General features: G+C 41.7%; 1 protein-coding gene across 6 annotated transcripts in view; it reads right to left on the bottom strand.

Annotated features, from left to right (window-relative positions):
- WDR86 (WD repeat domain 86) overlaps window positions 1–26,189 on the bottom strand; it is a 61,055-nt gene that overhangs the window by 19,656 nt on the left and 15,210 nt on the right. For all 6 annotated transcript variants that reach the window (XM_069084023.1, XM_069084002.1, XM_069083993.1 and 3 more), the window contains exon 4: window positions 22,383–22,806. In XM_069084023.1, the coding sequence (XP_068940124.1) occupies window positions 22,383–22,806 (424 nt within the window). The remainder of the gene's footprint in view (window positions 1–22,382; window positions 22,807–26,189) is intronic.

Genomic DNA, 26,189 nt, shown 5'->3' on the forward strand with positions numbered 1-26,189 from the left:
TCCTTTAGGAAATTGTTTCCTGAGAGCGTGAGTAAAAATGTACCTATGTTACCCTGGTGGGTAACACATGAACCTATTAATAGTTATCATCACACTAGTGCAGAGACTAGCCTGAAAACAGGGGTTCTTAATGGGGGGAGGTGTCTGTGAACTTAAAAAAATTTTTTTGAACTTGTTATTTTAAAAATATTTTTATAACTACACTTCTATATAATTGGCTTCCATTATAAGAAACTTCATTTGCTATTGGCTGCTCTCCTTGGTTTGAGTTTCACAAATATCTCCCTATGCCTGTGCCATGTACCTCCCGTGGTCCCCTCTCCCCCCCTTTTCCTGCTTCTTGTATTGTCCCCCCATTAGATTGTATGCTCTTTGAGGGCAGGGACTGTCTTTCTGGAGTGTGTATCCCCCTCATTTAGCACTATGTGCTTAATAAATGTTTACTGACTAACCCTATTTTATGTACTTAAAAACATTATTTTGAGAAGGTGTCCATAGGTTTCATAAACTTGCCAAAGGAATGGAAGATACGAAAAAGGTTAAGAACCTCTGTGCCTAGAACAGGACAGAAATGGGCTTATGTGGGGTGGCAGGAAGGAGTGAAGGAATAGGTTCATATGGGGTCAGGGAAGGTAGGTGAGAGTGGAGAGCTGGGCCAAGGGAAATCTGGATAGCCAGGGGTTGTGGCCTGACTCTGGGGCACCACAGCAAGAAGTGAGGGACAAGATGATGGGTGGGGGAGGAGGTGCCCAAGGGAATCTTGTCCTGAACTGCTGCTTTTCTTCACAATGAGGTGTTCTGCTGATAAACTGCAATGAGGGACTCTGGGATACAGGGAAGAGAGTTGAAAAGATTGGTACGGAAGCCCAGTTTTTCTCTTTCTGGCCACAGCCCTTTTGACCCCTGAGACTTTGCCCTGTATAAGAGCCACTGAGAGCCCAGAAGGAGAAACCCTGAGACTATGAAAATAATTCTTGAAAAAATCCCCAGACTAAACATTTCTAGGCCAAGCAGGAGCCCCAGTTAAAGAAACCATTCAGGAACAGTGGTAACTGGATGCCTCTGCAGCCTGGGCAGGGCCCTCTCCAGTGCTGTTCTGTGGCCTTGGGGTGGCTCCCTGGGAAAGGAGCACTAGGAAATGTCATCTGACAGCAGAGGGTCAGGGGACACTGGCTGATTGACGTAGCTGTCATGTCATCATTTGCTTTTGGCCACTTACAGAACTGGAGCATGTGGGGAGGGTGATGAACTCAGAATCTTTGCAATGGAGACAGTCATATGGTTTTCAGCCCGCATGCATTAGAAAATCCAGGCTAACATTTGTCCAAAGTGTTTACAGGCAGCCTGTGAAAATTCTCCTATATAGATCTTGTTTATTTTTAAGTCTACACTAAATTGAACACAGTATTAGCAATTTGTCTCTGCTTTTCTCGGTCTCATCCTGTGTTTTTAAAAATGTGGCATTGAGACTTTTTTTTATGGCATCACTATTACTATGTCCCCTTCCCTGCTCAAACCCCTCCCTCCAGAAAAGTCCCCTCTTCCCCCTGGTGATAATTTAGTCTGGTTAAGCAGAATAAATTCATACATTGGTCTTGTCTGACAAAGGAAGCCATAGTTATCCTTTTAAATATGGCTCTCTTCCTTAACTCACATGTATCTCCAACCCAGAATTCCTTAATTCCTCTCCTCCCCAGCCCTGTCCCTCATGTAAATCCTTTCCATTCTTTTTAGTTGTCTCAAATCTCCCCTTTTCCATTCAGCTTTCACCGCTCTCCTCTCCTGCTGGGCCCTTGTTTCATGGAGTTTATCATTCCAACTGGATTATAAGATCTTGGAGGCCAAGCATAACTTGGTGTGCAAGCACTGGCTCTAGAGTGGGAGGACCTAGGTTCAAATCCTGACTCCTCTTCTTAGCTGCATCACTGTGGGTGAATCACTTCTCTAGGCCCAAGTTTCCTCCTCTGAACTGGAGTGGCTTCCACAGTCCCTTCCAGAGCCAAGATTTCATGGACCATGTGTATACTGTGGTACTTCCATCAATATCTCCCATGATGCCTCACATAGGGTTGAGCACATTGTAGGTGCTCATAAATATATCATGGGCTCATGGAATAGAGCTGGCAATGACCTTGGGATCATTTGGTCATAGGCTCATAGGCCTAGGGCTCTCTCGTGTTACAGACACACAAAGGCAGGTGTCATAAACAGTGTCCTGGGCTCTTCCCAATGTACCCCTCAGCCATCTTTGTATCACGTATCCTGAGGAGGAAACTGAGTAGAGGAAGTGTGAAGTCACACAGGTAAGGGGGAGAGCCTGGAGGGGAACCTGAACTTTCTCACTCCACCATCTTTGCTGTTATTACAATTTAGTGATGTTTCAGAATTTCAATGTAGAGAAAATTTTCAATACTTTTCCACCACCCAAGACACAAATCCTGTTTGCCATGACTTAGCAGAATTACAACAGTGTTCACACATGGTCAACACTAGTCTGTTTTGGGTCTATGTTGATTTCACAGGCAGAAAGTGAATTGAGCTGATAGTGTTCACCATGTGTGTGAATACTGTTGTAATTCTGCTAAGCTTGATGTGTGTAGATATTGTTGTGGCTCTGTTAAGTTTTCTCTTCCCGGGAACAGAAACTGTGAAGGAACTGCAGGAAGAGCTGGACAAGGAACTGGGAGCTGTCTACCTTTGAACTCAGGTGGCAGTTGGTTAGATTTGGGCAGAGCTGGGACTATGGAAGTGGAACCATGGAAGCTGAGAGCCTGCCTTGAGTCAAGATGAAAAGACCTCTCCTTGGGTATTTAATGCTGACAGATGAGATTGTAACTGACTTGTGACCTAGGGGTGGATGGCCTTTGTACTTTCCACTACCCCTTAGTAGTAGTAGTGATTGATGGTATTGTAACTTAGTTGCACCCCATGGGTGGAGGACTTTATGATTCACTAAATAAATGTACTTTGCTTAAAACTATGTTACCACTTTGGTGAAAACTATGTGGCTACTTTAGTGATAAGTTGTAACATTGTGTACCTTGATTTTCTTTGAATGTTTTGTCTTAGTTTGTTACTGAATAGAGAGTTTACTATACTGTGTAATCAGAACCTTGAAAGCTGTTCACAGCAGCAGTCCTCTGGAAAGCTGCTCATGCTTGGCTTTACAATCCCTAACATCTAAAACAGGGATCTGCATAGAACAGGTACTAAAGAAATGCTTGTTGATAATGATGATAAGGAACGAAAAACCCTCTAGTGCTCTCAACAGCATTTCCAGACTACTCAATGTCTATAAATTCTCTTGTTTGAAAATGATCAGGAGGTAACAATGACAAATTCTGATCCATCAGGATCTGGGGCTCAGTCAGAAAGGCTCAGTGAAATATTTTCTTTGGCTAACTCAGGCTCATCTCTGTTCATTTTGGCTAATTTCCTACTTAGCTGACAGTGGCCCAAGGGAACCTGAGAGATGAAGAAAGGAAACATGGAACAGAACACCAATCCCTCTCCTTAGCCCAGTATAGGACACCAGGACTAAGGGGTCTGGGGAAACAGTGCATTTCCATCAGACACAAATCCATCTTCCTCACCCCTGCAAAGGTCTAATCCTCAAATACACAGCAGGCACTGCCCCCACTTTATATTCTGTGGATACCATCCTGGTGAGCTGAAAAATGAGAACGAGTTGTCCCAGGCAGTAAATAATCGTGGAGAACAGAAGGTATCTTCAACACTTCTGAAAAGTTAAATGCAGGAGCCTCAAGTACAAATTCTTCAAAGGGGCTCCTTCTGGGGTGTGGGTCATAGGAGCTTAACCATCCTCAATAAGCAGGGTGGTGCAATGCAAAATGAACTTACTGGGTTCAAAGACTAATCCAAGAGAGACAGATTCTCATATTGCCTCTACTAATAACTATCTGTGTGGTCTAGGGCAAATCACAGCTTCTCTGGGCCTCAGTTTCCTCCTCTGTAAAATGAGTACCTGCCTTACTTGCATTCCACAGCAGAGTATCCATTTTCTATCCAGATTGTACAGAATTTTTTTAGATATATCTAAAAGGTCTTTCTTTTTGCTCGGTGGAAATCACTAGCTTGAACAAAGAACATTGTGACTTTCACTGACATCCTACCTCTCCTTGACACCCCCTTCCAACCCTTTTCTTCCAATAGATTCTAGGAGTGGAAGGGACCTCATAGGCCATCTAGGTCAATTCCTACCTCCAATGATGACAAATTTCCTATGTGATATTGCAGCCCATTGCATTTGTGGACAGTTTGGATGCTCAGGAAGCTGAAACCTGCCTCTTTGTTACATCAACCCCCTTGTTCTACTTCTGGGGCCAAGGAAAACAAGGCTATTCCTTCTTCCACATGACAACCCTTCAAATATTTGTAGACAGCTATCATATTTCCCCCTCAGTCTCCATTCCCTTGGGTTTAAACATTCTCAATTAAGATCAGAGCAATTTATAGGATTTTAGTGCTGAAAAGGCCCTTAGAAATCATCTACTCAGGGCAACTAGGTGGGTAAGTGAATAGAGCACTGGCCCTGGAGTCAGGAGGACCTTAGTTCAAATCTAGCCTCAGTCACTTAACACTTACTAGCTGTGTGACCTTGGGCAAGTCACTTAACCCCAATTGCACTGCCTTCCCCCTTCCAAAAAAGCAATAAAACAAAACAAAACAAAAAAAAGAAATCATCTACTCCAAACTCCTTATTTTTTAGATGAGGAAACCGAGACACACAAAATCTAAGTGATTTGTACAAAATTACACAAGTATTAAAAAAGAGATCCAGAATTCAAACCCAGGGCTTCTGGTTCCAAATCCACTGCTTTTTCAATTATACCACAATTCCTTCAATTATTTTTCTCATAGTATGGTTAGTCAACTCACCATCCTGGTCACTATCCCTGATCATGCTTTACTGTCTCTTAAAGTATGGTTCCTTGATCCAAGCATAATAAACCAGATGTGATCTGACCTGGGCAGAGTAAAATAGGACTAGCATTTCTCTCATTCAGGAAATTATACTTCACTACAATTCCATTAACACACACTGAAAACAAATTAGCTTTTTGACTGCCATGTTACTTTGCTGACTCATATGGAGCTTGCAACCCATTAAAACACCCAATAGTTCTTAAGAACTATTCCCTAGCTGGTACTTGTTTATCCTGTATTTTTGTAGTTGATTTTTTTTAACCCAAGTTCAATATTTTACATTCCCAGCCAATAAATTTCATCTTCTTAAATTCAGCCCAATATTCTAATCTGTGAAATGTCCTTTTGGTTCCTGTACCATTAATGCTACTTGCAGCTGCTGTGGGAGTGTAAAACCAATAACACCAGAACACAGGAGGTGTTAAACACTAGCACAGGTTGTTTGATCTGTTTTTCTAAAGGAAAGCAATTCAAAAGGGGTCAACAATCAACCATGATGAGGCATTAGAAGAGGGAAAGGACCTATGCTTTCATTGGTATAGGGAACTCCTTCCTGGAAGAGGAAGCTCCCTTTATCAATAAAGGTCATTAATTTCTTTTCCACTTGGAAAGTTAGAGTGTTGCCTAGAACAATAAGAGCTTAAACGACTTAAACGAACACACAGGCAGTATGTGTCAGAAACAGGACTTAAAGGGAAAAGAATCCACAGGTACAAAAGTACTTAGAGCAGTTCTTTTTTTTTGGGGGGGGGAGGAGCAAAGAATTGGAAATTGAAGGGATGCCCATCAATTGGGGAAATGTTTGAATAAGTTGTGGTATATGAATGTAATGGAATATTATTGTGCTATAAGAAATGATGAGCAAGTGGATTTCAGAAAAACCTGAACAGACTTACATGAACTGATACAAAGTGAAGTGAGCAGAACCAGGAGAACATTGTACACAGTAACAGCAACTTTGTGGTTCCTTTAAGTATCTGGTTTGGCAGGGAAATTGGAGCAATTTTTTCATTCTCCATTTACTTAAAGTCCTTTGAATCAGATCAATAAGTCTCCATTTTGTGATGATCAACAATGAATGACTTAGCTCTTCTCAGCAATATAATGATCCAAGACAATTGCAAAGGACTCATAATAAAAAGTGCTATTCATGTCCATAGAAAGAACTGATGGAATCTGAATGCAAATCAAAGCATATTATTTTTACTTTATTTATGTGTGTTTTTTCCCTTTTGGTCTGTTTCTTCTTTCACAACATGACTAATATGGAAATATGTTTTACATGATTACATATATATACACTATATCAAATTGTCTACCATCTTAGAGAGGGGGAGGGGGGCAAGAAGTAAATTTGGAACTCAAAAAATTATTTTAAAAGTGAATGTTAAAGGGCAGTTAAGTGGTAAAGTGGATAGATCGATGGTCCTGGAGTCAGGAGAACCTGAGTTTAAATCTGGTCTCAGACACTTACTAGCTGTGTGACCTTGGGCAAGCCACTTCACCCCAATTGCCTCCAAAAACATTTTTTTTAAATAAAATGAATGTTTAAAAATGTCTTTACAAGTAATTGGAGAAATAAAATACTATTTAGGGGGGCGGAGCCAAGATGGCGGGGTAGAAGCACAACCTTCCCGCAGCTCCGGCTTCCACCCTCCCCAATCCATGTAAAAAGGGGGCTCTAAACAAACTTTGGAGCTGCAGAACCCACAAAATGACACAGAGAAGCTAACCTCCCACTGAGAACAGCCCGGCAGGCCAGCGCAGCGCTCTGGGAGCCGAGCCCAGCCCCACGCTGAGGCTTTAGCCCCAGGGCGGGCCTGACCAGCCGCCAGCCAGAGGGACTCCAGATCAGCAGCAGCTGTGGCTGTTTCCAGATTTATCAACACATAGATGCGAAGAACAAGGTGAGAGGCCAGTGCATTCTGGACTTTGGGACCCAGTAAGTGGGAGTGCGTGGCTTTTACTGAGACGCCGGCACAGCCTGCCAGCGCCACGTGGCGGCTTCAGCTCCTGGCCTGCAGAGTGTAGGGGGACCAAGGACCAGTCTGAGGGGTCATCACTCTTGCTTTAACCTGCTTGGATCTGGATTGCAGTCTAGGGTGGAGGTCCTGGGGTGTGTGTCCAGCTTGCCAGAGCGTGTGGAGACCTCAGAGAGCACCCATCTAATACCTCCGGCAGCTGAGAAAACCCCAGCGTTTGGGACGAAAACTCCCCTGTCTGGTGGCAGAGTCCTACTGTGGCAAAAAGCCCAAAAGTCAAATCACTGAGTGGCAAAATGAGCAGGCAAAGGAAACAAAGCAGACAGAAGATTCCAACATTACACTCCTATTTTGGGGAAAAGAAGGAGCAAGGCACGGAACAGGAGGAAAACAGTGAAGTCAGAACTCCTGCACCAAAAGCTTCAAAGGAAAATACAAGCTGGTTACAGGCCATAGAGGACCTTAAGAAGCAGATAAGAGAAGTGGAGGAAAAATTGGGAAGAGAAATGAGAACAATGCAAGAAAATTATGAAATGAGAGTCAACAGCCTGACTGAGGAAAATAATACCTTAAAAAACAGACTGACTCAAATGGCAAAGGAGGCTCAGAAAGGCAATGAGGAGAAGAATGCCTTAAAAAGTCGAATTTGCCAGATGGAAAAAGAATCTCAAAAGCTCACTGAGGAGAATCATTGCTTCAGAATTAGATTGGAGCAAATGGAAGCTAATGACTTTATGAGAAATCAAGGTGCTGTTAAACAGATCCAAACAAATGAAAGAATAGAAGGCAATGTGAAATATCTCATGGGAAAAACCACTGACCTGGAAAATAGATCCAGGAGAGATAATTTAAAAATTATTGGACTGCCTGAGAGCCATGACCAAAGTAAGAGCCTGGAAAGCATCCTCCAGGAAGTTCTCAAAGAAAACTGCCCTGATGTTTTAGAACGAGAGGGCAAAATAGAGGTTGAAAGAATCCACCGATCACCTCCTGAAAAAGATCCCAAAAAGAAAACTCCTAGGAATAAAATACTATTTAAAAAGAAAAAAATTAATATATTTTTAAAAGGAGGATTTGAACATTCATCTTCCTAGCTCCCTAGACCAGCTAGTTCCCTGTCCATTGCACCATGCTACCTTTCATCAGAAGAGGATACAAGACTATTACTTCTCAATATACACTGCTACTACACCAGTCCCTTTCACTCTACCTTAATCCTTTTTAAAAAGTCCTACTCTTTTGTTTTTTTTTTTTAAGCAATTGGGGTTAAGTAACTTGCTCAAGGTTACAAGGCCAGGTGTTTCTGGGTGGGTGCTATGTGTCTGAGCCAGGATTCGATCCCAGGTCATCCCGATTCTGGGGCCGGTGCCCTTACTCGCTGTGCTACCTGGCCACCCCAAAAAGTTCTACTCTTGGGGCGGCTAAGTGGCACAGTGAATAGACTCCTGGAGTCAGGAGGACCTGAGTTCAAATCAGGACTCAAATACTTAACGCGTACTAGCCGTGTGACCTTGGGCAAGTCACTTAACCTCAATTGCCATGCCTTACCCCCTCCAAAAAAGCAAAAAATAAAATAAAATAAAAATTTTAAAGGTTCTACTCTTACACTGGAATATTATAGTTATCAGTCACAACCCAACAAGTCTCTATGATTTGCAAGTTCATATTTTCCTCTTGATATCAAAATATCTGGTTTTGTGCATTTTAATTTGCAGACATCTCTGAGACCATGATTATTGCTTTTGTTTCCTCTTCCTTTTTATAATTATCATTATATCCTCTTAAGAATTACTAGAAACCTCCACTGCTATTTTTTTCCCATTGTTATGCTGTTGTTCCTTTTAGTATCTGGTTTGGCAGGGAAATTAGAGCAATTTTTTCATTCTCCATTTACTTAAAGTTCTTTGAATAAGATCAATAAGTCTCCAGACAAATCCTTTTTCCCCTGGTCCTCATTAGATGCACTCCACTGCTGGCAAAGAGCCTATTCCTGGTCAAGAACCACTCTTATATCTTAATCCACAGCCCAGAAAACTAAGTCTCTATTTCTCACAATAACTTCTTAGATAGCTGCTAATTTTCCCACAAACTCATTTCTATTCTAAAGCCTCTATTGTCAATCATCAGCAATAATTAAAATTCTAAGTAAGACCTTCAGTCTTTCAGTTTCCTGCCTATAGCTTCACAATCCCTAGATAATAATTCTCAAAAACTGCAAAAACAAGGCAACATTGCAAAATGGAAAGTGGACTGGATTTGGAATCAAAGGTTCTGGATTTGAATCCTGCCCTCCTGTTCCTTATTAATTAACCTCTCTGGGCCTCAATTTCCTTAGCTATAAAATGAAGGAGTTAGACAAGATAATCTCTAATATACCTTCCTACTTTAAACCCAATGACCCAATAAATAGAGAAGTCACTTGGTCCTAGCCTCGTCCTTTTCTGACTACTCAGAGGGGGCTGGCTTTTGCAGACATTAGATTTTTTGGCACGGGGGAAGTTGGGTCTGGCCTTTTTTCATCAGCCGATGCCTTCATTTGACTGCTCTAAACCACCCAGTAATTTGAAGTGCTACTGATTTATGAATTTTTAAACCTGTGGAAGGGAAGCTAAGTGATGCATAAATCCAGTATTAGCGTTCCCCCAGTAGCTTTTATCAGGTCCCTCTCAGGGTATCATTAGTATCCAAACTGGGCAAACCATTCATCCTAATACAACTGCCATTTCCTACATGTCATACCACCCCAATGACCATATACCATCATTAGGCTAATCATGTGAACCAATCCACCAAAGGCATCTTTCCAGATAACTACAACTAAGACTTTTGAAACTTTTGAATAGGAACCAAGTTGGTTCTAGGACCAAAGATAACACTATCTGTGAGCTAGGTTCACGTGTCCTTGCCAAGCAGCCCATAGAAAAGACTGCCTCAAGCTCAAGCTTGACCAATGAGTAAGCTTCCAAGAATATTTGAACGGTCAGGTCACTATGAATAAGGATTAATTCCAGAAGTAAAGGTTTTCCCATTATATCTGTAGCCACAACCCAGCATCCAATTGCATTGTCATCAAAGACTCATCCTGAGATCCTCACACAGATACTGTTAACTTGCAGAGGCATGAAAGAAGCTGGTAAGAAACCAGAAGAAAGTTTGCAAGGCTGGAAGAGCCTGTCCTTCCTCTGGAGGCACCTGAGAGGATTATTGCCAGCTCTCACATTCCCTATATTTGTTGTTCAAGACTTCACCTCTACAATAACTTGCATCTTTCGATAAATCTTACCAGAAATGTTTGAAAATTGTGCATTGGGTTTTGCTTTCATTTTTTAGTGGCTCAGGGGTAATGTTTACCACATTTAGAGCGCCTTGACTGCTTAGTGTTGGAAAATGGGCAGGAGAGCCTAATCATGTCTCTACTCCTTGGAATTAGCCTCGCAACTCTAGAATATCAGGTATGGAGGAGGGTACCCAACCTAGTTCTGCTGAAATCTCTCTAGACATTTGGGTTTCTGTACATGTGAATCAAAGCATAAATATGACTCTCTTCCCAGAGGTGAACTAGGCTGCCCATGGGGCCACATCTTATCTCCTTGATCCTGTGCCTAGAGTTCAACAGAGCCAAGGGCTACTGAAGCTAAGGAGACCGGAACATTTTTTTATCCCACAGGTTTCAGGTTTGCCCTTACCACCCTTATGGATGGTATATCTTATGTTGGGATTTCAATTTCAATCTACCTCTGTGCACTTTAAGTACTTAGAAGGCCATCATACAGAAGGGGGATAAGATTTGTTCTGTCTGGGGGCAGAGGGAAGAACTGGTAGCCACATGTAAGATTTTGGCTTAATGTAAAAGGACAAACTCCCTAATAAATGGAGCTGACCATCAGAGCAACTGGAGATTTCTGCCTCACTCCAGGTGTTTAAAGGAGGTAGCAGGTTTTTCCCTCAATGAAGGTCTTCAGATGATGGCACGTCTGATGATCACCACTAGCTGTCTCTGGGGAGTTGTGGGGAAGTTTAAAGCTTTATTCCCCTTGTTCTTCCTGGGAGGCACAAGTTGCAGCAAAGCCTCTGTTATAGTGAAGGATTTGACACATTCTACACAATTGCACGTTCAATTCCCTAAATTGCCTACACTACTAGATTATCTATGGTCTGGAGTCCTTCCTTTACTGCCCTGAATAGCAGAGTGGGCTGCTATAATTGGGAAGCCTCTGGAGGAATGAAGATCATTTCAGTGGGGTGGCAATGTCTTGGTCCCTATCTGCATCGTGACTTTTCATTCCTGCCTTCCACAAGAGCATTCTATTTCTCTCTCTAAAGGAATACAGCAGCACTGTACACGCAATATGTTGGGGGTGGAAGGAAGAAACAGAAAAAGAATTGTCCAACTCTAGTTGGATTGTAATGACCTTAACATGGTGTTAATATAACTTCTCTAGGAAAAAAAAAAACCCAACATAGTTGTCCCTTTATCTAAATATGCAATCTTGGATTCCAACAAACACCCCCAGTTGATCTGAATGGAAAACCGCAGACAAACAGCTGTTTCTCCTTCAGCCCCCTGTCTGCAGGCACTCTCTTTTGTCTCCAAACTGGATGAGTGGGTGCCATTGGGATAAGCCAAAAGAAAACAGCCCCGAGTGAACACAACAGGCTGCTTTTTACATGTGCTTTGCTTCATTCCGAATAGACCTTGCTTCTTGCCACGGATACAATTCTTAAAAAAAAAAAATGGTGAGCCAATAAAATGTGTGTTAATTAAATTTATTTCAAGCGCCCTAAGGGAACTGGAGTCCTTTCATAAATCAAGAAAATCTGATTTTGCTCCATTTAGTCAGTGTGGGTCCTGTTGTTATTATTTTTGCCAGGGCACATGCTAACAATAGATAACAATAATAACAACGGCCCCACACTGACTACTTACTGACCTACCTCCTCCATACTTCTCAGGGAGCAGTAGGCACCTGAGAAAGCCAGTCTCTTTTTCTAAATGGAGCTGAATCAGGTTTTCTTCTTGGTATGTCATTAAACATTAAAACAAGGGCAAGAGATGATGACAAGTTGTGGAAGAAGGAAAGAAACAAGCACTTATTAAGAGCTTATATGTACTTCACAATTATTACCTCATCTGAACCTTGAAACAACCTTGGTAGGTGCTATTACCCCCACTTTACAAATGTGGAAACTGGGGCATGGAGGTTAAGTGACTTGCCCAGGGACATACATGCAGTAAATCTCTAAAGTCAAATTTGAATTCAGGTTTTCCTGAGTCCAGGCCTAGCAGTCTAATACACTAAGCCATGCAGCTACCCCTGAGGAACACCCTGAGGCAGCAAAAGTCTTGGATTTGGAATCAGAGGACCTGGATTTGAATCATGACTTTGCCACTTAGTATCTAGAGTATCTGACCCTAGGCAGATCACATCACTATGCTCCGCTTCATTTTCTATAGCTGCAAAATGACAGGTTTGTATTAAATGATCTCTGAAGTCTCTCAGAGACCTAAACCTATGAAGTTGTTACACCTGCTGCTTTCCAATCTCTCTGTCCCCACTGAAGAAAAGGCACTTTCTCAGAAGCTGTAGCAGCAAGCACCCCAGCATCCCCAGGGTGTCTGCCAACACAGGTTCTTGGATCTGCTTTGATAAAGGAAAGCAACTCAAAATGGGTTAACAAGCTTACTTTAATCAGTCAGATATGTATCATTCACCTAGTTCAGGGGAAAGAGGTCAGCACCCCGAACTTCAAAGTATACAGACAGAATTATCAAGACAGAGAAACAGATCAAATAGACAGATTTCCAAATTGTCCAACCATTACATCCATACCAAACAACATGTGGGTTTCAAAGCCTCTGGACAATGGCTTTCCAGAGTTTCATCTGATCAAATCACAGAACACTTCTCAAAGTGAGCCCCAAAACAAAGCTACACATCAGGGCTTATATAGCCTTCTCCAGCCTCAGAGAATGTAACAACCTTATTGACTCACTATCCAATCAAGAAGTATCTACTGAAAAATAAGCCTCCCACCCCAGGCTCCAGGTGCATTTTAGCCTAGGGGCAGGGAAGATCTTTAAAATTTACATTCCCATTACAGAAGCTTAGAAGGATTACCTTATATGATCATGCAGGTCAACTTCCCACATCTGCCACTTCACCTTCAGACTGAAAAAGCCCGGGGCAGAAGCCCCTTCTTAGCCCATTAGAACTGTCAGCTCTCCACCCTGCCTGGGAGGAATCATATTCCAGGGAAGCTTGTGTTTGGACTCATTCTACAATGGCACCCGACCTGATCCTGAAATATTCTAGGCACCCATTCTCCTGCATCATGAGTCCTTGCATTTTCCTCAGAGCCAGTATGTTGGACTTAGATCCAAGAGATTGTGTCCCCAAGAGAGAACTCCTTTTAGATTTCTGGTTATGTTCACTTGTGTGTTTGAAGGTTTGTTGTCATGAGTTCTGAGATGGTCAAACTACTGAAGCCACTGATGGAAAAGACCTTAGGCTAGTCCAGGGGTGGGGAACCTGCCGCCTCAAGGCTACATGTGGCCTTCTAGATCCTCAGGTGGGGCCTTTTGACTGAGGTCAAGTTTTACAGAACAAATCCTTTTATTAGGGAGATTTGTTCTGTGAATCCGGATTCCGTCAAAGGGCACACGGCCTCAAGGCTACCACTGTCCCATTCTGGGCTAGTCTAAAGACTCATATGTGAAAGTGCTCAATGAATAGACTATAAATTCAAAGAGTATCTGGAATACCGCAAGATCATTTCCAGGTGGTAGGGGAAAGAAAAACTTCACGGAGAAGATAAGATCTCACCTGGACCTTGAGTGAGGCAATATAATTTGAACATATAGAAAGCAGGGTAAGAACATTCCCATTGGGGGTGGGAAGAAAAGTTTATGCAAAAGCACAAAAGTGGGATGATTTAAGGTTTTATTAAGAGACAGAGTAGATCAATTTGGTTGGAGTAAAAGCTTCAACTTCATGTAGGACAGAGTGGGAAATAAGGCTGGAGAGGCAGGATTTGTAGGGAAGGAAGGCAGCCACAACTGGTAATTAACTATATGGAAGAAATCAGCCTCTTACCCTTTCTAATGCAAACTTTGAGCATTTTGGATTTGCCTGAAGCCTGATAAATTTTATTCCAGTCTTCATTTTAACTGTGGGTGATTTTATGTTGAATGGTTTCTAATACATAGAAACTATTGGATTATATCTTCTAACTAATTTCTCTACTCTTATGTTTTATGTATGAGTTTAGTCCATTAACATTTAAGTTTGTGTTTCTTTGTATTACATTACTTTTTTCCCCAGTTAATACTAAATCCCTAAAGTTTATTTTGCTTAAAACAATCTGATTCCAGTCTCCTTCCACACCCCCCACTTCCTACTCCCCATCTCTGCTTCCCAGATAAGTTATATTCATTCTCTCTCATCATTATAATATTAATTAGCATTAATACTACTGTGACATATAATTATGAGAGAGATAATTTCAAAGAACCCTGGTAGTATGAATCAACACACAGTAAAGAGAACAGAACCAGAACAGTCTGGAAAAGAAAAATAATGCTGCACAGGAAGAGAACTTTGAAGGACTTAAGAGCTCTGATACCCACTGTATCTCCAGAGGGCACTTCTAATGAAGCATGTTACTTCCTGACAGAGAACGGAAGCAAAGGGCAGAGAAATACACTTTTGGACATGGACATTGGGTGGATTTGCTTTGCTTAAAGGGTTTTTTTCCCCCTTTCTCTTCTTAAGTTAATTTGGAGAAGTTCTGGAGGGGGCAGAAGGATTGACAATTTGTTGGGGCTGTTCAGCTGTTTTAGTTGTGTCCAACTCTTTGTGACCCCATTTGGAGTTTCCTCGGCAAAAATATTGGAGTGGTTTGCCATTTCCTTCTCCAGTTCATTTTACAGATGAGGAAACTGAGGCAGACAAGTAAGTGACCAGTTAGTGTCCAAGGCCAGATTTGAACTCAGAAAGATGAGTCTTCCTGGCCCCGGGCCCAGTGCTCTATCCTCTGCACCACTGAGCTGCTTGGGAGATTAGTAATAGTGATGACAAAAGAGGACCACTGAAACATTTTTAAAAATGCATAGCGGAGAACAGAAGGGAGCCCTAAAAGAAGCAACAACAAGCAGGAAGGCTTGAAAGTAACATGTAGAATTTATTTTATATATATATACACATATATATGTATGTACACACACACACACATATATACACATATTTAAAAGTAAGTGATATGAAGCTGAGATTCATGTTTTCACATATAACTGTGATCTGCTGTGTACAGGGAAATGCTGCTTTGTGTAGGTGTGTGAGTTTTAAGTTAAGGATAAAAAGAGAAATATTTTTTAAAAAGAAGAAAACTGAGACTGAAATGTCCTCATGTTTTGACCTAGATGTCTTACTGTTAGGTGCTTATATACTGTCAAAAGGTGATCACAGCTTCATGAAACTTGCGTGAAAACTAGGTTCATGACAAGACAAATGAAATGATAAAAAGAAAGGCCTTATGTACACTAAAATACTTACAGCACCACTTTCTGTAATAAAGCACAGGAAACAAAGCACGTGCTCAATCAGTTAACAGAACTAATGAAGCCCACCGGGACAGATGGACCTAGTGGATATGAATACTGGACTGTAAGAAATGATGAATATAATGACTAGTATTTATATAGCACTTTAAGTTTTCACTACTATATGCTCAGCATATATTATCTCATTGAATTCTTACAACACCCCCATGACGTAGATGCTATTGTTATCGCCATTTCACAGATGAAGGAACCAGGCCACCTAAAGATGATTTGCCTAAGGTCATAACACTGAGACAGAGATATGACGAGACCCAGAGGATGTTGGGATTTCCATCTTGAACAGATTTAAGAAATTATCTAGACTGAGTCTTTCATTTTACTTAATTATTTATTTTTTCCTTTTCGGAGGATAATTGGGGTTAAGTGACTTGCTCAAGGTCACACAGTTAGTAAGTGTTAAGTATCTGAGGCCGGATTTGAACTCAGGTCCTCCTGACTCCAGGGCTGGTGCTCTATTTATTGTGCCACCTAGCTGCCCCTGAGTCTTTCATGTTAGTAATTAGGAAAGTGTCCCAGAGAGGCAAATGACATGCCCAAAGTCATAACTATGGCAAGCTGAATAGGTGGGATTCAAACACCTTGACTCCAAATCCAATTTTCTTTGCATTGTCTCAGGTTGTTTCTTGATTTTTGGTCATTTCTAAGTCAATGATTAGGAATTCAAGGGTTATGTGTTTGAATCCCATTTCCATGACACTGTAGGTGCTTCAGATAAACTGCTTCACTTCTAGTAGTGGCCACTAGGTGGCTTAGTGGGTAAGTCTATCAGGAGTGATGGATTTGGGAGTCATGAAGACCAGAGTTCAAATTCTGCCTCAGATTACTTGTGTGGCCTTGGGCAAGTCACTTAACAGCTCTCTGCCTCAGTTTCCTTAAGTGTAAAATGGGATATAACAACAGCACCTACCTCAGAAGGCTGTTATGAGGACCAAATAAGACATGTAAAGTGCTTTACAAACCTTAAAGTGCTATATGAATGCTAGCTGTAATTATTAGTACTAATAGGACTACATCTGCCTCCTCTAAGAAAGGGGTGGACTAATATTCCTCTTAGAATAGTTAGAGCTTCAAGTCCCTGGGAAGTCCTCATAATCCAAGGCCAGCACAGATGCTACATGAATGAAAATCCCATGCAAATTACCAAGAAGAGGAAGTCACACTTCTGAGCAATTACTCCCCCTCAGCAGTTTGGTTGCCAGCTTCTCAGATCAGCAGCTTGAAAAGAAATCAGGCAACAAGACTAACAGTAGCAATTTAAATCACTTCCACCTTCCTGTCTATTATATCACATTCCTTTTCCCACAGAAGCCAATGTTCAGTAAGGCCCCTCAGAACGGGTTAGGGAGATAAGAAGAGAGGGGAAGAAGCGGCATCCTCACAGTAGAATTGACTTCTCCTGAATCTCTCTTTAAGGTCCTGGTATGGGAGCAGAAGAATGGAATGGGTCAACGAGACTGGAGGTAAAATGAAGGGTTAAACTTTGTAGCTAAGGAGAAGAAATGAAACATCTGATTTCTATGAAATCCAAACACCCACAAAGTTCAACTGTACAAAGCTGCCTGGTTTTTCTCCCCTGACCCCTTATATCCCAGCCACACAACTCAAGATTAATTGCAAGCCATTGTCACTTACTCCCCTGAGACTGCTTCATGATGGCTCCCCTCTCCAAACTCCTGCAGCACTTGAATAGTACCACAGTATAATCAGGATCAAGTACACATAGTCTCATACCATTCTATAATTAATTCCTGGGTATTAATCTTGCCTCCTCGATTAGTCTGGGAGCACCTGGGATAGGATCCCTTGTTAAGACATCAATTTCTCTTCTTTCCCCTGAAGGATCAGCCTTAGGAAGGGGAGCACAGGTGTTCAATCAATCCTGATGGATTGAGATTCCTTGTGATGGCCCTTAGGGCACCAAAAGAGCTGGAAATGTCTTCAGAGTCAGCGGGGACCTGCTTCCATTTAGGAGAGTGTCCTTTAAGTATCCTAACTCTGAAAATTGGCGGTCCAGATACAATATGGATGCAGGAACCTTGCTTTTGCCCTGTTTTGTATCCCCAGTGTCTAGCATAAGTGTGAGTGGATGGTCAGCCAACCTTCAAGTCACAGTATTAGATTAACCAGACACTCTCTACACCCCAATTATTCAGGGCAAATGGATATTAATGGTGCCTCCTTCTATTAACTAATAGTATTCTTTCCAGAAGAAGAGAGTTTTGTTAGGGGGTTATGTCATGTCCTGCTCAAGCACCTAGTAAGTCATAAGCTCCATAAGTACCTGGATAACGAATTATCTAAATTTTGCACCTACCCCAGAATCTAGCACTCTGCTCTGCACACTTCAGTACTTGAAAGGATTTGTGATGTCATGATGTGGGCAACTAGGCGGAACAACAGCTAGAGCATTGGACTTGGGAGTCAATAAGTCCTGAGTTCTAATCCATCTATAGACATGTGCTAGCTCTGTGACCCTGGGCAAGTCACTTAACCTCTGTACCTCAGTTTCCTCATTTGTAGGATGAGGATAATAATGACATCTACCTTCCAGGGTTGTTGGAAGGATAAATATGAGATAATATCTGTGAATATCTTAAAGCACTGTATAAATGGGCACTGTAACAATGCAATAATAATGTTATATTATTATAAGTTATTATAATACAGGTATTCCCTTCATTAGCAAAGACCACAGTCCATTCATACATTCATCTCTCTGCAAATCATGTTCATGTCCTATACAGGCACATGATATTTGCTTATTAAATGGAATACAATCAAATCTATAATGGTTCCAAATTTCCTACTGTATCAAGCTGGACCTTTGTAAGCATGTGTAGTTTTCAGGCCACATACAACGTAGCTCAATGTCCTCTACCCCAACTACACTTGATCGCCTATCCTCTAATCTGCATCTCTAGTTCCTTGCTCCCCACATCCCCCACATACATACACCATGGCTCAGACCAAATTCTGTTTTCCTTCTAACGTTATCCCGTAGATTGGGATTTTCTCCATATAAATCCTACACTTCCTCAAGGCCCCTCGTCACATCCCACCTCCTAAAGCAAGCTTTCACCAACTACATCGGTTCCTACCAATCTCTCTTCTTTGCCTCAGCAGAGGTCACGGTCTGGGATGCGCCGACTCCATCCAATTTGACAAACATTTATTATGCACCTAGGATGTTTGGGGCTCTACTCTAAGCAGAGCAACGATGAAACAAAGCCCAAAGCAGTCCATTCCAAGTCTGTTAGAATGCAGGTTCCTTGCAACAGGGATCGTTTCATTCATTGTTTTTGCATGGCCAGTGCCAAGTCTGGTGTTTGGAACCCAGAAGGTGCTTAATAGTCATTGGTAAATTGTTTTATTGATTGATTCTATGGGGGATATATTTACACTATTGACTACTATATTTTTAGATTGTCATTTTCCATATGCAACTCTTGCTTCCCTCAACTATACTGCAAACTTCCTGAAGGCAGGGGCTCTGACACCTCCTTCCTTCATACCCCAAACATGGTCTGACAGAGGGGGTCAAGAAATATCTGGGGACTGACAAGTCAGAGCTTTGTGAGCAAGAAATATTGGTTATTTCCACTTCTCAAACCTTTCACCTAGTTTTCCTTCAAGCCATTTTTTTCTCTTTTTGCATGTCTTTTCCCTTAAGATGTGCCCTTTGGGCTATTTGCTTGTTTTTGCAAGTTTCAAAAGGAATGAAAACCAAAATAAACCACACAATCAGAGCCTCTGCCCTTCCTGTTTTGGGTCATCCCATGTTCACCTCTGATTCATGTGTCTTCTCTATTTTGTCTTTCTTTTTCTTTGCTTGTCTTCCCTTTCTCTCTCCTGTCTCTGCTGCCACTCTGCCTCTATCTCTGCTCTGGCCTTGCCTTTGTCCTGTTCTCTGCTCTAAAATACCCCCAGAACCCTCCCCACCCTCTTCCACTGGAAGAGCAGCATCCAGGCCCAAAGAACAGCTTTGTGAGATGTACCATAAAGACAGCCCCTTGTCCATCTCTGGAGGAAATTACCTCCAAAAGAGTGGAACTCCTCCAGCAAAGACAGATAGTTTTTTACTGAGCAGGCCTAAAAATCCCGGGAAGGGAGAGAGAGCATGACTGAACCAGCAACTGAAATGTCTGAAAGAAGAGGCTGTTTTTCCTCCCAACTAAACAGATGCCTCTCTTTCCCCTACCAGGGCTGTCTCCTGCTCACATCTTCATCTCAGGTACCTGGGCTTAATTCCTACCTGTTAAAAATTAAAATTTATATTTCAGTCCAATCCCCAAACTGACCACAGATGTCCTAGTGCTTAGGGAAGGACCTGTGAAGCCCTAGCTCATTCCCCATTGGCTGATGTGCCCTCTGTACTCCTGGCCAGCATGACACTTGACACCTTGAAACTAATCCAGCATAAGATGTAGTACTTCACTTGGATCCATAATCTCCTTGATGTGGGCTCCTGCATGACCACCTGTGCCTTCTCATTCAGTCTGATTCTTGTCCTGGTCTTCTCAAAAATCTTCTGTTTAAGATTCACCCAATGTTCTGTAGGCCATCCACTGGGCTGCTTTTGTGTTTGTGTGTGGTTTTTTAAACACATCTTGTGGGTAGGGTACCAACCAGTAGAACCCTGGGGTGTCCATCTAATCTTCTTACTACCTGACTTGCCTATTTTCTCTTCTCATTATACATTTCCTGGATGATACACACACACACACACACACACACACACACAAACTAATAGCCTGCTTTTGTTTGCCATGTTTTTCTCCAGTACCCTTCAGGTCAGTATTGGGGGTGTTCCATAAGCCATCATTTGGAAAATATCAGTGTTAAAAAGATGAGGTTTTATGTCAGGGATCAGCTTAGGATCCCCCAAAGTGTTCTGCAATTTCCCAAAGTCAATCTAGTTCACCCTCCTCTTCCTCTTCAATTTTGGACCTATTATCCACCTGCAGTACCTATTCAAGACAGACATACTTCTGGACTAGCTTGATGGGCTGTCCATCTAATTCACAGAATAATCAAGATAATAAACATCCTTTATCTATTTTTTTTTCCCCTATACAGATCACCAAGTGGATCTCCTTTGAAGAGTTAGGTCTACTGAGGTTTGATTTAATCAACACAATGATCTCCGCAAACAGAAGCATTTGGCAGAGCTTACAATCTATAGTCAGGTAAGTCACTTCACCCTGCTTGCCTCAGTTTTCTCATCTGTAAAATGAGCTAGAGAAGGAAAAGACAAATCATTCCAGGATCTCTGCCAAGAAAAACACAAATGGTGTCAAGAAGAGTCGGACATGACTGAAATGACCAAACAACCACCACACAAAGCAATCTATAGTGAATCAATCTTCCCATTTGGACTGAGCAAGAAAGATGACCTCCAACAGCTTGGTTAAGCAATGTCTTTCTGCTTTAAGTCTCAATTGATGATGATCAGGATTAGTGATGAACTGTGATTCTTAGAACATGCCCCTGGCTAGAAAGGTGAAATTGGGGCCACACTGGACCAAAAGCTCTTTTGTAGCTTTGTTTCAAGGATGGTCATAACCAAGGAATTCATCTCTTAGTGGCCAAGTCAGTAGTGAAAAGCTTTGCTGGGCTGGTCCTCAGACAGTAGACTCAGTCTGTCATTGAGTCCTGGCTCAACACCTGCCCTTTGAGAATATAGGGTCACCTACCTGCTATGTTAGAGCATCAATACAAGACTTCTGGAGGAAATCCAGTGTACAAAGGACAAATGAATAGGGAGAGCCTTTGTTTACTAAATGGATTCTTTACAAGCCTTTTCAAAGGACTGCTTATAGTGGTCCATTTGTGTGGCACATTTTAACTTCTGCATGAAATTATCCCCCTTTTGACCACAAAGAAACAGAACTTGTCTGTCAATTAGTCTACCTACTTTGAAAGTTATGTGACTTGACCAAGGTCACACAGCGAATGAATCACTGATCCAAGACCAAAAGCCAGGGCTACCATAGGATTCAAGGCTAGAAGAGACTTTAGAGAACATCTAGTATAATCCCTCTATCTGAGAGGAAATGAAGGTCCAGAGAAGGGAAGTTCTCATATGGCCAACACCATGTTCTCTTCATTAGTGTACTCAAAATATGGATCAATTACCCCTCCAGAATTTAAATAAATAAAATTGGTTTACACCCAACTTTTTAAACATAAAATGAGGCAAGCCTGTATAACAGCAAAAATTAGTAATTCTGTAGTATTTTGATCTACTCTGGATGTCCTTGTGGTCTGGAGTGGCACGAGTAGACAAAGCATTACTCCACTGCCCAACCACAGCTTGGTAAGCTGGAAAAAGAGCCCTGAACTCCAGAGTCAGACAATCAGGTTGGAGTCTGGATTCTGATACTTAATAGGTCTGTCACCTTGGTCAAATTATTTTCCTTCTCTGAGCCTCAGTTTTCTTTCTGTAAAATGAGCATAATAATACTTGCATTATTTGCTTCAAAGTTTTGTTAAGAAAAAAATTATAACCAAGTGTCAGGGAGAGATATTGCGAAGGTTTCCTCCTTAGGTATTTGTGTGTTTGATTAGAGGACCTCTGAGGTACCTTGTAATCTGGGATTCGATGATTCTGAGAATTGACTTATCCAGGGTCATACAGATGAAATTAGGACCCAGATCACTAAGTTGAGTTTCTGTAAGAGACTGTGTTTTTCTCTACTTAAACTACACTTTCTACTAAAAAGCATATTTTGTCCTGAATGGACTAACAGTGCTTCCTAAAGTGACCCACAGCAGGGATTAGAGAATCTCAGAATTTTTCTGCATGTTCTACAAGAAAATTGCTTGATTCTTACCTCCAGGCAGATCACTGATCCCTGATGCTCTTTGAACACCTTCAATGGCTCCCCGGTCACCAGGTTCCAAGTGCGAATGGTGGAGTCTGTGCTGCCTGTGAAGAGCTCCTGGTTGAGTTCATCCAGGGCCAGGCACAGGACAGCTCCTGTGTGGCCCCTCAAGGTCTGGTAGCAACAACCACTGGACACCCACCAAACTTTGGCCGTGCCATCCGTGCTGCCTGTCACCAGGAAGTCTCCGCCAACCTTCTCACCCTGCTCTGAGGATGCATCTGGGATGTCCTTGGAGGAGTAGTGAGCTAAGGTCAGGACACAATTCCGGTGACCCCGAAACTCCTGGATTTGCCGTTCCTTGTCTACACTCCAGCAGCGGGCCGTGCGGTCATAGGAGCCACTGAAGAGGTAATCTTTGGCAACTAGGATCCTATTGGCAACAAATCCAGGGTCAAAGACTAGCCCAAAGCTCAGTTCCCCAGCCAGACTATAAAGAGTCTCAAGGCTATCACTAAGTTTGGCAAAGTGATGCCCCCCACCCCTATTCTTACTTCCCCAAATTCCACTGCATACATGACGGTATATGCCATATCTTGCTAAATAAATGTTAAGTAATTTTATAATTATCAGGAATTAAGTGTTAATGAGTAAATGCAAAAGATTTCCTCTCTCTCCACCCCTAGAGACAGAACATTTTTTTTTCAGTAAATGCATTATACTGGAAGCCAGGCATCCTGATGAAGACACAATGAAATAGGAAACTTGGACTCAAAGGAGAGAGGAAGGAAGGGGGGGAGGGAGAGGAAAAGTGTTGCATGTACGGATTAAGGCTTAGTTGGTGATAATTATAAAATTACTTAACATTTATTTAGCAAGATATGGCATATACCGTCATATATGCAATGGAATTTGGGGAAGTAAGAATAGGGGTGGGGGGCATAAAGAGACAGAGCGAGAGAGAGAGAGAGAGAGAGAGAGAGAGAGAGAGAGAGAGAGAGAGGGGACCTTCAGAGAATGAGCTCAGCTGAGCCAAGAAATAGGTCATTTGGAATTAAAGAGAGCACCAAGCGATCTTCCTATCCTTAAAGTTTTCATAACACTTTATCTAGACCTCTCTTTTTTTCTTATGATCACAGATTTAGAGCTGGAAGAAATCCTTGAGAATGTCTAATCCAACCCTCTCATTTTACAGATGAGGAAGTTGAGGATTAAAAAGATAAAGCAACTGGTCCAAGGTCAAACAGGTAGTAAATGGAGAGTTAGGTTTCAAACCCAGATCTTCTGGTGCCAAATCCAGTTGGGGGAGAGGGGGAGGGGAGGGAGAGGTTTCCACTACATCAGATTCTATAATCTGCTTTGAATCATACTTGAGCATGTAAAAGTATTATTCTACCATTAGACTGTCAGGTTGTTGAGGGCAGGAGTTATATCTTTTTTCATTTCTATGTAATTAGGGTCTTGCTTAGAGCTTGGCCAAAATAGAAGGTACATAAAAAAAAAAAAAAACCACACTTGCTGGATTGAACACACTGTGACCAAGGGGCGAGACACTTGTTAGCTTTCTCTTGCATATTTTTTGTATCACTTTGCATTATTGTTAATTATGTTACCCAGTTATATACTCCTTATTATATTTAAGATGTGTCTGAGAGTATTGTTATTGAGACAATTGACTATAAGGATGAAAACAGGAGAGAATGGACTTAATGAATTGTTTCCCAAGTTTGGTGATACAGAAGGGTAACCAAATCTTTAAGAAGTTTGGAGGAGTAATAATAACGATGATGACAATTAATGTTTACACAGTGTTTTAGGGTTTTCCAAATATTTTGGGTACATCATCATTTGATCCTCATGGCAACCTATTAGGAAAATAAAAGGACTTCTACCTCCACTTTACAGATGAGGGAACTGAGGCACAGATCAGTTCAATGGCTTGCCCCTAGGTAGTGCTATGAAGTGCTTCACTCATCTCTATTCAATGCATCTTGGCAAAGGTTATTACCCAACTATGTTTGAAGCACCATGCTAGGAACTGTGGAAGATACAAAGTTGAAATAAATTGTGATCCCTGTGCTCATTAGAGCTTACAGTATAGTAGGGGGAGGAGGCACACAGATAACATAATACCAGAAATATGTATTTGGTGAGAATAACAGTTAGCATTTATATAGTGCTTTGAGTTTTTACAAGATGCATCACAAATATTATCTCATTATATACTCACAACAACCCTGAAAGGCAAGTGCTATTTTACATTACATACATATTTTCTTCCTGTTTTACAGCTAAGGAAACTGAGGCAAACAAAAAAGTTAAGTGACTTGACCAAGGGGGGGTTATATAGGTAATAAGTGTCTGAGGCTGGATTTGAGCTCAGGTCCTCTAGACACTTTCACAGAGGACAATTTCTATTCATTAAAATCACATTTATTGGGACCCCACTAATTTGCAATCTGTGACTATAAACTGAAATTCAACTGTAAGCTCCTTGAGGGCAGATACTGTCTTTTACTTCTTTCTGTAGGCCCAGAGCTTAGCATAGTGCCCAGCACATAGAGAATGATTGGTTATGAAAAATGAATTTCAATCCAACCAAAAGCAGAAATCAGTTTAGGAGGGGATGCTGGACTCTTTCCAGAAATTTAGTCACTTGCTGTTACTCAGACACTCCCCTTCATACACAAACCATGTGCTGATTACAAATGATTCTTATCCAGGCAGTAACACAGGCCAGACAGGGTGTTCCTATCACTGAATCTTTGTATCTCAGTTTCTCACCTATAAAATAAGGGAGTTTGACTAGATGACTAGAAATTGGAGGCCCTAAACAGTATGTAAGGATCCCTCGGAGGCTGTACATTGACTTAGATTTAAAATGTAATATCTATATCATATTGTATTTTTATTTATTTTGTTAAATATTTCCCAATTACAACTTAAGCTGAATCATCAGTACCCTCCTTTCAGCCTTTGCTGGCAATGGATCACTCCCAAAGATAGTCAATAGTCAATAAATTTTATTAAGTGCCTACTCTATGCCAAGCACTGTGCTAAGTGCTAGGCTAGGGACACAAGTACAAAGAAGACAGTCCCTGACCTCAAGGAGCTTACAGTTGAATGAAAGAGTGGAGAGAGGTACCCAGGTGCAGGGGCGTGGTGAAGAGGTCAAAGAAATTCAAAAATTACTGTAGCTGGAGAAATCAAAGAATTCCCAAATGAGATCTGTTGGGCAGGAAATGAGATGTCCCATCAGGTGTCTGTCTTGTTTCCTCTCCTTAAATGGAGGTTAAGGAGTTCATGGTTCCATCTTCCATTCAGAGGGGCAGAGGGTACTGATGTGGTCTTTCTACTTGTATTTGTATTCCTAGTGCCTAGCACATAGAAAGTGCTTAATAAAGGTTTGTGACTGATCTCTGAGATCCTTTCCAATTCTAAATCCTTGTGAAAATAACAAAATGGCATTTAAAAAATTATCTTCTGATTTCAGACCTCTCGCTCAGCTGGCCTTCCCTTGAAGTCACAGGAATTAAAGAGGTTGTACTGGGTGTCAGTCGTCAAATGATATCAGTCTAGGGTATTCTGAGACAGGCAGAGAGGAGATAATCGGGGAGACAACAGTCATGGGGGAGTCAGGATTGAGGGTAAAAGGCCTCATCAGAACTCTGAGAATCAAGACTGCTCAAGCGGTTGGCCATCCAGTACTCCCACTACCATCCAACACACTCCTTCCTAGGTCCCCCAGAGGCAAGCTCAGATGTCCTACTGATTCAGCTATTCTGTTATAGCCAGAATTCAATATCCCAGCTCTCT

The sequence above is a fragment of the Petaurus breviceps genome, unplaced genomic scaffold, assembly GCF_028583685.1.
Source record: "Petaurus breviceps papuanus isolate PSGF00001 unplaced genomic scaffold, PetGlider_PUasm1.0 115, whole genome shotgun sequence".
Classification (NCBI taxonomy): Eukaryota; Metazoa; Chordata; class Mammalia; order Diprotodontia; family Petauridae; genus Petaurus; species Petaurus breviceps.